At 51.5% G+C, this 12,941-nt stretch overlaps 1 protein-coding gene across 1 annotated transcript in view; it reads right to left on the bottom strand.

The window, feature by feature from the left end:
• Positions 1 to 11,892: 11,892 nt before the first annotated feature.
• The window catches only part of CACNG2 (calcium voltage-gated channel auxiliary subunit gamma 2), a 118,914-nt gene continuing 117,865 nt past the window's right edge, over positions 11,893 to 12,941 (bottom strand). The window contains exon 4 of the mRNA XM_021091537.2: positions 11,893 to 12,520. Within this exon, the coding sequence (XP_020947196.1) occupies positions 11,985 to 12,520 (536 nt within the window). The 3' untranslated portion in view covers positions 11,893 to 11,984. The remainder of the gene's footprint in view (positions 12,521 to 12,941) is intronic.

Genomic DNA, 12,941 nt, shown 5'->3' with positions numbered 1-12,941 from the left:
CAGAGCTAAGGCAAGGAGAGAGGAAGGGCAGGGAGGGAGGTGTGAGGGAGGTAAGCCGGAGGGGCGGGGATTTTGGCTCCATGGAGAGAGGGGTTTCCATTCAGCCCTGAGCACTCTGGCAGAGTGAGCGAGCGTGTGCTGGGGAGGGAGGAAAAGAGAAGGGGTAAGAAGATCCCTCTTGGAGGTGCAAGTTCGCGTGAGGGTAAAGACGTGAGCTCTGGAGCCAACAGCCTGCTGGGCATACTCTCTAGGCTCCCCTACTGGAGCCTGTCTAGGCATCCCTGCTGTGTGACCTGGGCACAGCTCTTGACCTCTCTGAACTTTAATGTCCTCATTTGTCAAGTGGGGATAACAATAGGATCTGTCTCATAATGTTGCTGTTATCAATAACATGGAATGTGCCTGAATTAATGCCTGGCACGAAGGGAAATCTTGATAGATTCTAGCTATGATGCTGATGCTGATGATTTGTTTTTTTTAGGGCCACACCTGTGGCCTATGGAGGTTCCCAGGCTAGGGGTCGCATTGGAGCTGCAGCTGCTGGCCTACACCACAGCCACAGCGATGCTGGATTTGAGCCTTGTCTGCGATCTACACCACAGCTCACGGCAAGGCCAGATCCTTAACCCACTGAGTGGGACCAGGGATGGAACCCACATCCTCATGGATACTAGTTGGATTTGTTACTGCTGAGCCACAACGGGAACCCCTATTACTTCTTTTTATTGAGTACCAACTACATCCAGACACTGTGCTAGGAGCTTTCACATTTAGTGTCCCCTTAGAGCATCCCAACCACTAATCCTATAAAGAGGTTATTATCATTATTATTATTATCATCATCATTATTGTTTTGGGGCTATGCCTGTGGCATGCAGAAGTTCCTGGGCCAGAGACTGAACTGGAGCCACAGCCGTGAAAAACCCTGAATCCTTAATCACTAGGTCACCTGGGAATTTCCTATGTTGAGATCATTGAACCCATTTTGCAGATGAGGAAAACGAAGGCTCAGGGAGGCTGTCTGTTGTTCACATCACACAGCTGGTGGAGGATGGAGCTGGGCCTCAAATACAGGCTTTTCTAGCCCTACTGCCCATGCTCTCCCACCTGCCCCTCTCTGCTGCCTTTCAAGGGGCGTGTCCTCTGAGATGCAAGGGTCCTAAGACTTCCATCTCAGTTTCTGTCTGGGGCACTTTTTTGGCTTTCTGTAATTTTAGTTTTGAGTTGTTAATTGTTTCATGTGTGTCTTCTCTCTTTTCTGGAGAGTATGGTATCAAGAAAAATTTTTTTTGGTTCTCTACAGAAACCGATGTGTTGTTGACTTTGACCATGAAAGCTACAGAATTGATGACATTTCCCTTTCTGCCTGGCTTGCCAGGAAACTGGTACTTTTTGTGCTGTGGCTTTCTCCTCCTTTCCGTGGTCGAGGTCTATGCCTTCAACATCCTTCTTATTTATGCGTCTTCTGCTGTAAGCGGCTCCACTCTTGGGAGGAGCTTTATAAAGAGAGGTTAATTGAATGGAAAAGGGCAGATTGCAAATCACAAGTAAATAATTCAAAGAAAACTCTGAACTTCAGGAAACGGATGTGTCTTTCTTATATCTGTCCTTCCCACTGTGTCTAGCCCTGGCTCTGGCTCAGTGAATTTTGCATGGAAAGCTCAGTGGTGATTTTCCCTGACATGTTTGGGTCAGGGGCTCTCTTTTCACACTTGAAATAAAATCCAAAGACCTGCCCCATGAGGACTGATCTCCGCCCATTTTTTTTTTTTTTTTTTAAGGCTGTACCTGCAGCCTATGGAGGTTCCCAGGCTAGGGGTTGAATTGGAGCTGCAGCTGCCAGCCTATACCACAACTACAGCAATGTGGGATCTGAATCAAATCTGTGACCTACACCTCAGCTCCTGGCAACACTGGATCCTTAACCCACTGAGTGAGGGCAGGAATCAAACCTGCATCCTCATGGATGCTGGCCAGATTCGTTTCTGCTGAGCCACTATAGGAACTCTTCTGCCTACTTCTTCTACCTCCTCCTGTTCCTTGCTCACCTGGGATAAAAATTGGGTCATCTTTTTAAAGAAAAAAATTTGTTTTTCATTTTTGGCCACCTCTTGGCTTATGGAGCTCCTGGGCCAGGGATCAGATCCAAGCTGCAGGTGCAACCAGCTGTGCTATATGGCAACACCAGATCCTTTAACCCACTGTGCTGAGCCAGGGATTGAACCCTACATAACTGTAGTTATGCATCAGGCACTTTTTATTTTATTTATTTGTTTTTTTAGGGCTGCACCCAAAGCATATGGAAGTTCTCAGGCTAGGGGTTGAATCAAAGCTACGGCTGCCCACCTACACCAGAGCTACAGCAACACGGGATCCAAGCCACGTCTGTGATCTGCACCACAGCTCATGGCAACACTGAATCATTAACCCACTGAACGAGGCCAGGGATCAAACTCGCATCCTCATGGGTACATTCTGGTTCATTACTGCTGAGCCATGACGGGAACTCCACATCAGGCACCGTTCAAATGCCTTTACTTCATTGACTCCATGTAAAAACTTTCTGCCTTGGGTGCTATTATTATTCTTCCCCTTTTGCAGATGAGGAAACTGAGGTATGATGCTGCTAGAAATTGCCTGGAGCCTGGATGGAGCCCTGACAATGTGACTCCAGAGCGCATGCTCTTAACCCCTGTACCTTTCTGCCTCTCTCAGCCTCAGTTTCCATGTCTGTAAAAGGGGTGATACGACTTGCTTGCTAAGCGGTAATAAGATGTGATTGGGTAATGCCTGGTGTATGGGAAGCTCCCCCAAATCCCAGTTTTTTGTGGCAAGACAGATCACCAGGGGCCTGGCCAGGGAGGACATTAAAGGCATTACTCTGAGGGCACTGGGGAGCCATCGAAGGTTTCTGAGTGAGGGAGTGACATGAAGAGATGGTGGTTTAGCTCAAGCCCTCCCCTTTCCTGCCCCTGGTGGCCTCCCTCCTCTCTCCCAAGCGTCGCCCTCGGAGAGCTGAGTGCATCCTGCCTGATGTTGGTTTCTGGGTTTCACATCCCTCTGTCTTACCACCCCACGAGAGAGTGAGTGGTTTAAGGGCCATGACAGGTCATCCCAGACTTTCTCCTTCTTCTTTTTTTTCCTTTTCGGGGGTGCAGGTGCTTTCGTGTGCACATAAATGCACAGAGGGGTTGATGGGCGCGTGGATTAAGCAGTAGAGAAATCCGAGAGGCAGGCTTTGTGTCTCGCTGAAGCCCTGCCTTCTCTGTGAGCTCGCCTCACGTTAGTTTCTTTGATAGGGAAGTTCCTGGGCTGGGGGTTGAATCTGAGCTGTAGCCCGCCGGCCTCTGCCACAGCCCCAGCAATGCCCTATCTGAGCCACATCTGCAACCTAACCACAGCTTGAGGCAACACCAGATCCTTAACCCACTGAGCAAAGTTAGGAATTGAACCTTCATTCTTATGGATACTAGTTGGGTTCTTAACCTTCTGAGCCACAACGGGAACTCCCCAGACTTTCTGACTTGAATGGGATGGGAAGGGTTACACTCCTTCCTTCTCCTCCTCAAGATGGACAGTCTTGCTCTTTTAAGGCTCATCTCCGAGGGCTGCCTCAGAGAGCCCATCTCTCCTTCTCCGCTTTGATCGCTAGAGGCCGAGAGCGGTACCTGGGGTGCTCTGACCGTGGGCTTCTCTTTCTTTTGGGAATCCTTTGCAGAGCAGTGTGGGTGGGCTGAGGCAGACTGGTAACCGGGTGGGAGAGGGAGGAGGGAGCGAAAGCCGGGGGCGGGGGGGGGGGGGAGAGACTGAAAAAGAGAGAGACCGAGACAGAGGGGGCGGGGGACGTGAGGAGAGCTGGGCTTCAGGGCTGGGAAATCCTCGTGACAAAATAGGACATCCGACCGAGTCTGGTGCTCTTGGGTTCTGAGCGATGTCTTGAGCAGTATAGACACACGTACACATGAGCTACATATGTACATGGATGTGGATACACATGGATGCAGGCATCTGGGATATAATACACACACCTCCATGCTTTCGTGTGCACGTAAATGCACAGAGGGGTTGATGGGCGCGTGGATTAAGCAGTGGAGAAATCCGAGAGGCAGGCTTTGCGTCTCGCTGAAGCCCTGCCTCCTCTGTGAGCTCGCCTCACGTTAGTTTACCCTCCTTGCCAGGCCTCTGTGCAGCTTTATTATGGTTCTTAGCGAGCTTCTCTTTCCTTGTCCATGGTCCTGTCTCTACTGGGTGCTTCCTGCAGGAAAGCCTGCGTCCTTGTCATGTCCGTACACTTGGGACCAAGATCAAGATTTGGGGAGGGGATGTGATCAAGAAAGGCTGACAGATTGAATGGATATGTTTGTGTGAGTGGATCTAATTCCAGAAGTGTGTGTGTGCATGTGTGTGTGTGTGTGTGTGTGTGTGTGTATGTGGGGTGCACCTAAGAATGTGTCCCTGGGCACATACTCACAGGCACAGGCACTGTGGGGCCATGGATGTGCCTCAGAAATGTGCATGAGTGAACTTACATGCACCCACCAGAGCTACAGCTTTTTTTTTTTTTTTTTTTTTTTTTTGTGCCGCATCTGATGTGTTTGACATTCAGCCCTCCATTAAACCAATGGCCTGCAGTTCCCATGGTGGCTCAGCAGGTTAAGAATCTGACTAGTATCCACAAGGATGTGGGTTCAATCCCTGGCCTTGCTCAGTGGGTTAAGGATCCGGCGTTGCCGTAAGTTGCGGCATAGACCGCAGATGCAGCCTGCATCTGGCATGGCTGTGGCTGTGGTGTGGGCTGGCAGCTGTAGCTCTGATTTGACCCCCTAGCCCAGGAACTTCCATATGCCACAAGGGTGGCCCTAAAAAGCAAAACGTAAATAAATAAATAAAAAGGCCTGACTTGTAGCGTTTGCCCATTTCTGTGGTGTAAACATCCCCATCACAGCCAATTTCAAGGTGCGGTGTGGCATCATTGAACACAGAATGCAGAAGAGATGCACGTGGTTGGTTTGCACGTGCCTGCAGGAGGCGACCCCGTTACATACTAGATTTCTGTCTGTGACAGCGTGGCTGGGAGGGCAGGCAGGGCCAAGTTCCTCCGACCTGGTCTGGGCGAAGTCCTGGCAAGCTGGCCCACAGACACCTCTTTCCAGAGCCTGTGCACGGGGAGAGTGGAGTGGTTCTTGGCCACCAGCCAGCTTTCTCAGCATTGGCTTGGAAGCCAGTCCAAACTGATGCTCCTTGTTAGGGGGGTCTAGACACTCACCGAGACAGCAGCCTACACTTACTCCCACACAGACCATCTCAGAGCTTCTGGAGTTTGGTGAGCTCAGCGCTCCTGCGAGGAGGAAACTCTAAGTTTGGAGCATGAACGGAGGAGGGACAAGGAAAGCTTCACACTTCCTGGCAAGGTCAGAGGTCAGGAGCCTGGGGCTGACAGCCTGCTTGAAACGACTTTGCAAGTGTGGTCTGCAAGTTGCTTGCCCTCTCTGGTCTCTCATGGTGCCTCTTTCCCAGGAGGGTGTAGGTCTTCTGAGTTCTGTGGCCTCTCACCTGACCTGCTGGGAGGTGGAGCCCTGGGCTGGACCCTGAGGTCTATATTCAAAAGTCAAAGCTGTGCTGCCTCTGGACATGGGCAAGAGGGGCCCCGGGCTTTGGGGCACCTTGTTGTGCCCCTCCTCCTCAGGCCATGCCCCTCCCCATGGGGGGAAGAGCCCATAGGCCAAGGAGGGGGCTCACCCCGAGCCCACACTCTTCCTGTAACCTTCTCTCTCCGACACAGGCTTCTTCTAGAATTTTTCTTTTCTTTTTTCTTTTTGTCTTTTTAGGGCCCCACCCCTGGCATATGGAATTTCCCGGGCTAGGGGTCGAATCAGAGCTGCAGCTGCAACCTACACAATGCTGGATCCTTAACCCACAGAATGAGGCCAGGGATTGAACCCGCATCCTCATGGAGACTACGTTGGGTCCTTAACCTGCTGAGCCACAACGGGAACTCCAGAGCAGGGAGTTCTGAATGTTGGCTGATTCTAGAGTGGCATTTCCAGGGCCTCGTGCTGTGTCTCCTCTGCGTGCTGCTGCTTTCCTCTTGGGCCCCGGGGAGAGCTGTGCAAGGACGAAGCTTCCTCCCTGGCATCCTGGACAGTGTCTTCCAGAGACCCCCCCTCCTGGAGCTCACGGAGAAGCCCTGGTCTGTATCAGGACCCGGGTTGCGGCTGTTTCTAAGGTGACTCTGTTACCCCTCATAGGTCATTCTTCTGGCTCTCCAGATGGAAATATGCAAATAACCAGCCCAGTGAATCCCAGTCATTGTAATGAATGAGTCCTCCAGGCTATTTATTTATTTATTTTTTGGTCTGCAATGGTAGATGTCAGTAGGGCAGAAGGAGGACGCTTTTTTCTCTTTTCAGAGCAACGTAGCGTAATATTTTCATTTTAAACAAGCTCTGCTCAGCTTTTCTTTTTCTGTTTGTCAGGGCGTTGGTGGTGAGTTTATACCTGACCTTCTGAGTCAAGGATAAAAAAATTCAGTGTGGGTGGTGATGGGAAGGGGGCCACAGGAAGCCCCTGTTAGAAGGAGGAGGATGGAGTTCCCGCTGTGGTGCAGTGGGTTAAGCATCCAACTACAGCGGCTTGGGCTGATTGCAGAGGTGTGGGTTTGATCCCTGGGCTGGGTAGTGGGTTAAAGGGTCTGGTGTTGCTGCATCTGTGGTGAAGGTCATAGCTGTGGCTCTGATTCAGTCCTTAGCCTGGGAACTTCCATCTGCTGTGGCTGTGGCCATAAAATTAAAATTAAAAAAAAAAAAAAAAGGAGGAGAAGCATTTTATACTTTGCCAACATATGAGTATTTTTGGGTCTGCTTTTACTTTTTCTTTCTTTCTTTTTTTTTTTTTTTTTTTTGTCTTTTTAGAGCCGCACAGCAGCATATGGAGGTTCCCAGGCTAGGCGTCAAATTGGAGCTGTAGCCGCTGGCCTACGCCACAGCCATAGCAACACCAGATCTGAGCTGTGTCTGCGACCTACACCACGGCTCACAGCAATGCCAGATCCTTAACCCACTGAGCAAGGCCAGGGATCGAACCTGCATCCTCATGGATACTAGTCAGATTTGTTTCCACAAGCCACGACAGGAACTCCCTGGGTCTGCTTTTAAAATCTTTGTTTGATTCTGAAATACTATCTTTCTACCCATCCTAGACAATGTAACAGTTTTTTAAAGTTCAGTTCAAATGAACTAAATTAAATGCATTTTGAGAGGGGTTTACAGTATTCCTTCCAATAACTGACTCTGGCAGTTTAACCAGAACAGGGGTGACCATTGGTGGGTTAGTTCTTTTACTGCCTTCCAATGGGGGCCTTTCCCCAAAGCCAAGGGTCAAGTCCCCTGTTAGGTTTGCATCCCTTATAGGCTGAATTACTGTCCCCCCAACCCCCAAATACACATATTGAAACTCTAACCCACATTGTGATGGTATTTGGAGGTGGGGCTTTGGGGAGGTAATTAGGTTTAGATGAGGTCAGGATTTTCTGTGATGGAATTAGTGTCTTTATAATAAAGGAAGAAAGATCAGAGCCCCCCCCACCCCCACTCTTTGCTGCATTTGAGGACACAGCGAGAAGGTGGCTGATTGCAAGCCAGGAAGAGCATTTTCACCAGGAATCGAATCTGCTGAGGTCTTGGACTTGGAGTTTCCAGCCTCCAGAACTGTGAGAAGTAAATGCTTGTTGTTTAAGCCACATCGTCTATGATGCCTTGTCATAGCAGCCTGAGCTGACCGAGACCCACGCCATCTGGCCACTCCTATTTCTTCACATTAGGTATTTTTTTAGGAGCCACACTCACAGTATGTGGACATTCCCAGGCTAGGGGTCGAATCAGAAAGCCTACGCCACAGCCACAGCAACGCCAGATCTGAACCTCATCCGGGACCTGTGCCACAGCTCATGGAAATGCCGGATCCACAACCCCCTGAGCAGGACCAGAGATTGAACCCGCATCCTCATGGATGCTAGTCGGGTTCTTAACCTGATGAACCACAGCGGGAATGCCCTCTTCACATTAGGATGGTCCCAGGAGCCCCTGCTGGACGCTCCTCATTTGTCTCCCAGTCTACGGTCCCCTCCAAGGGGCACCTGTACAGAGACCCCTCTAAGTACACTGGCAGGGTCATGTCCATTCTGGGCTGCACACGTTCAAGGAGAAAACTGAAAGCCTGGAGTTTCATTGAGATATTGAGGGGAGCTGGCTTGTTCTAAAACTGCAAACTCAAGGATGTCGTGCTCACGGCCTTCAAATATCTGAGGGACTGTTGTGCTGAAAATGGAAGGGATTCATGCATTGTTCCTGGAGTCACAGGAAGAAGTGCATAGAAAGTCATCATGCAGAGGAGACCTTCACCCATGGGCACTACTCTGCGTGGCCCAGGGCTGCCTCTGGAGGGGGTGAGTCCCCTGTCACTGGAGGTGTGCAAGTATCGGTAAGAGAAATTTAAAACTCCCAACACTCTACTGCATGCCTGCTGAGCCTCTCCCCCCACCCCACCCCCACAACACTGAGAATCTAAATTCTCAGACTGAGGCTTTAGGATGGTTTCAGGAGTTGGGAAGGCAATGAAAGAAATCCACTGGCATGAGGACCAAGCTATAAAAAAAAATCTTTATTTCATGTACCAGGATTTTTTTTCTGTTTTTTTCTTTTTTTAGTTTTCTGCTTTTTAAAATTGTTTTCTGTTAACAGTCTGAAAAGAAAAAAGGACCCACCAACAAAATAAAATGGAGGTTGGTTTCTTGAACTGGTTAGAGCTGGACATGAGCAATCGTCCACCCTAGCAAGCGGCGCCTTTGCAGTCCTGATCCCGCTCCTTCCCTCCGGGCCCCCTAGCCCTTTTGGTCCACACCTGGGCAGGCTTCTCTGAGAGGTCCCAGGCCCCAGGCTTCAGGGCCTGGGAGGAAGCTCGGATTACCATCCCAGACACTTTGGTCAGAGAACCAAGGCCATTTTCCCCGTTTGGACAGTGCCCACTTATTTGCTCTTTCCTCGGGCCCTCTCCTTTCTCTCCTGTCCTTGATGCTTTCCGGTTTGGAAGCTGGTGGGGCAGAGGGCAAGGTTGGATGGGGGAGGGAGAGATTTCGATTTCTGCCCAGACTGAGAAAACACTGGGTTGCCACCGCACCTGGCCTTGGCCCCCATGCCTCTGTCCTGGGCGCCCCCTGCCTCCCGCACACTTCTGGGCTGGGGGGCAGACATTCTGTCTTGTGCCTCAGGCTGAGCTTAGGGTTCCAGCAGCTGTGGACCTGAGAAAAGAGCTTAGCTTTCCCAGACAAAAGATGCGAAGGGAAGCTGGGAGTGGGCGAGCCCCCAAAGCCTTTGGAGCCACTCCCCGCACCTCCTCAGAGGTCAACTTAAGAAGCCTCAGGCCAGGTCAGGGTCAAGAAAGATACAAATAAGCAGTGCTGATGGGGGCTGCGGGGGCCCGTGCCTTCAGCACAGAGACAGGCAGGAGAGGCTGAAATTTGAGTTTGGGGAAGTGACTGGTTTTCTTTCAGTCTGAATTGGCCCCTCTTGTTCTGGGGAGAGAGGGGAGCAACACAGGACGCCCCCGCAACTTTAGTCCATGGTCTGTGTTTAACCCTGGGGGCCGGTCCTCCTGCTGGGACCAAACTTTGTGAAGTTCTGCTCTCTGTCCCTCCAGCTTTCACTCTCCCAGCAACCCTTGGGGGACCCTCCTTTTTCTCTGATCCCCAAAGACAGAGGGGGGAAGCCTGGTGGCTGCTCTCTTCTCCCAAGGAAGTCCCCTCCACTCCCTGTGACTGGGTTATGGCATGAAAGAAAGGGGACACAAAATAATGAGTGGCCCTGGGGACCTCTGGTGCCTTTCCCTCCCTGTCGGAATGGCAGAATGCGTTTGCTCGCAGGTGTGTATTTTTGCTTTTGACATCGGATGTGGGGGCCGGGGGTTGGGAGCACAGTGAGGAGGCATATGGTGTGTGTGTGTGTGTGTGTGTGTGTGTGTGTGTGTGTGTGTGTGTGTGGCCGAACGGCTGACTGATGATCTGGGAATGTTCTCGATGTCTGGGGGCTGGATGGTAGCCATCTTGGTCACCCCCTTGGCATTCTCCTCTGGGCAGGTGGCAGGTCTAGAAAGTCATCGACACCAAGAATAAGAATGGGTCTTTGGAGTTCATCTGGGTCAAGCCACATGCTCATACGGGGGGAGACTGACCCAGGGAGGCCACGCAGCAAGGGATTCCGGAATCCAGAGCAAGCAGTGTGTGCGTGTGGGTGCGCACGCGCGCGTGTGAGAGTGGGGTGTGCAACCTCCCTTGCGTACACCGGATTCTCAATCACGGTTCTCCCTTGTCCACATTAGCAGCACGTTCCTGGTGTCAGGAAGAGAACTTTTATCACAACCCCTGGCAGCGGCCTTTCTCCTTGACCTCCTGCTCGAAGCCCAGCTCTCATCTCTCACAGTAGCTTGTTTGTTTGTTAAAATGGATTTGTATATTTGTTGTCTGTTGTCTCTTTACAAGTTCCCTGCTAAATTGTAAGTCCCCCGCCCCACCCCATTTTTTTTTTGTTTGTTTTCACAGTTTAAAGCTGGAAAAGAATTAAAAGAAAAATACTATCTGATTTTCTTGCAAGTAAATCCACTTATTATATATTTACATTTATTTATAGTCTGTGGTTTTTTATTAAAAAAAATCACCACTTGTTTCTCCTTTTTTTCTTTTGTAAAAAGAAACCTTTTTGCAGTGTCATTGTTGGACCTGCTGGGCCCTGAGGGGGCTTCAGCGAGTCCAAGGACCCCCAAAAGGTCAGTGAACCCCCTTCCCAAGAGGCTGAGGGCTTATGAGTCTGGGGGTCCACCATCGCCCCAGGGTCAGCTTGTGGCCCTGAGGTGAGGGGTGAGGAGGGAGAGATGCTTTATATCCCCCCGGGAGGTGGGCATCCCCTGTCCCCAAGGACAGGAGCTTGGGGCGGCGACCCCAAGAGGCTCACCCTGAGGATTCCGGGGTTCCCGGGCATCTGGGCCAGCCACCAGCAGCCATCCTCTCTCCTTCCCTTCCCTCAAGGCCTAGGAAGTCATCACAGTGGGTTAAGGACCATTAAGGACTGGGAACCCCGGGGCTGGGCAAGCCCCAGGTGCACCCCCCCCTCCAGGCACCTTTCGGACAGGAGGGACCAAGAACTCTTGGGTCACCTGGAGGCCTACAATTGCCCCATCAGTGCTGGGAGGAGCCGGCTCACAAGCCACCAAGCTTGCCCAGCGTTCCCGGGGCACCCATCCAGAGGCTCCAGGGACCTGGCAGTGACCGAGAGGCTCACCTGGCCCCGGGGCCCCTGAGTCTCCACCCCCCCACTCACCCAGGGAGGCAGAGCCCGCTTGGGGTTAAAGGGAACAGAAAAATAACTCTCCCGCGTTTAAAAAAAAAAAAAAAAAAAAAAAAGGAACATAAACCCCTGATAAATGCAAAGAACATTTCCCTTCCTTTCTGCGCCTTCTCATTTTTTTGCTTTAATAGGATCTTGGTTCCCTTTTATTTTTTTCATTTAAGTTGGTTTTTATTAAATGTTAAAATAATGGTACATGGGAAATCATGCATTTTCTTTTAGATTTATTTTCTATTTTTAATTTTTATCCTCTCGCTTTTTTTAAGTTTGTTTTTCCTTCCCTTGTTTATATTTTTTTCACATTTCCTATTGTTTTGCTTCTTTGTTCCTCTTATAGTTTGTTCTTTTTTTTTAAATTTACTTGTTATGTTTTTTCTCTTTTTTTGTTTTTTTTTTTTTTTTGCTTTTGGAAGGTTTGTCCCCCCCCCAAGGATGGTTTGGTCCCCCACCCTCCCCCCACCCCCTGGCCCACCCCGCGCGCCCGCCGCGGCGGCGCCCCTCCTCCCGGCTCTGCCCCGGACCCCGGCGGCGGCGGCGGCGGCGGCGGTGGCAGCGGCGGCGCTGGCGAGGCTGGCGAGACTCCCGCGGGCTTCATACGGGGGTGGTCCGGCGGTTGGCTGTGTTGGAGTGGAGAGAGTCTTTGTTCTCCTTCTGGATACAGTTGTGAACTTGGAGGAAGCTGTTATCCCTGTCGGAGTTGTAGGTGGCGGTGGGCGTGGTGGCGGCCTTCAGGGGGTCCCTGCTGAGGGTGTACATGGAAATCTCCGTGGACGGCAGGGGGTTGAAGCCCTTGATGCCCACGGGGGAGGCGTCCCTGGAGTGTGAGGGCTCGGTGGAGCGGGAGCTGGAGCGGCTGCGGCGTTGGTAGCGGTAGCGGTAGCTGGGGATGCGGGTGATGGCAGAGGCCTGGAGGTAGTCCGTGGCGCGGGCGGTGGCCCGCAGCTGTTTGTGCCGGTCGATAAACATGTGCACGGCCAGCACCCCGACCATCTCGGCGATGATGAAGGACAGGGCCCCGAAGTAGAAGGACCAGCCGTACGAGTAACTATTCTTTTTGGAGTCGCTCTTGGAGGGGTCTCCGGCATTGGCAGATATGTACACTATGATGCCAATGATGTTACTCAGACCTGCGGGCACAGGGTGGGCGTGGAGGGGGCGGGGCAGAGGGGGGAGCCGAGAGAAGGATGGTTAGTTTCCAAGGAAGACGCCAGGCACCGGGCAGGAGTAAGGGCCAGGGAGCGCTGGAGGGGCTTTTCATGGTCCAGCGTTTCCATGGAGAATAGATGGGCCAGTGCAGAGGGATGCTGGCAAGCATTACCTTACTATTTTATCATTCCATTTCTTTTATTTTATTTTTCTGTCTTTTGTCTTTTTAGGGCTTCACCGGCGGCACACGGAGGTTCCCAGGCTAGGGGTCTAATCGGAGGTACAGCTGCGGCTCTTCGCCAGAGCCACAGCAACGCCAGATCAGAGCCACGCCTGCGACCTACACCACAGCTCACGGCAACGTCGGATCCTTGACCCACTGAGCGAGGCCAGGGATTGAAC

Source organism: Sus scrofa, chromosome 5, assembly GCF_054392235.1.
Source record: "Sus scrofa isolate SSC_HxYL_T2T_F1_AM1 chromosome 5, Sscrofa_HxYL_maternal_Yorkshire_Landrace_v2.0, whole genome shotgun sequence".
Classification (NCBI taxonomy): domain Eukaryota; kingdom Metazoa; phylum Chordata; class Mammalia; order Artiodactyla; family Suidae; genus Sus; species Sus scrofa.
Note: the sequence above shows the minus strand (reverse complement) of the source record. Positions and strands in the feature narration are given on the sequence as shown.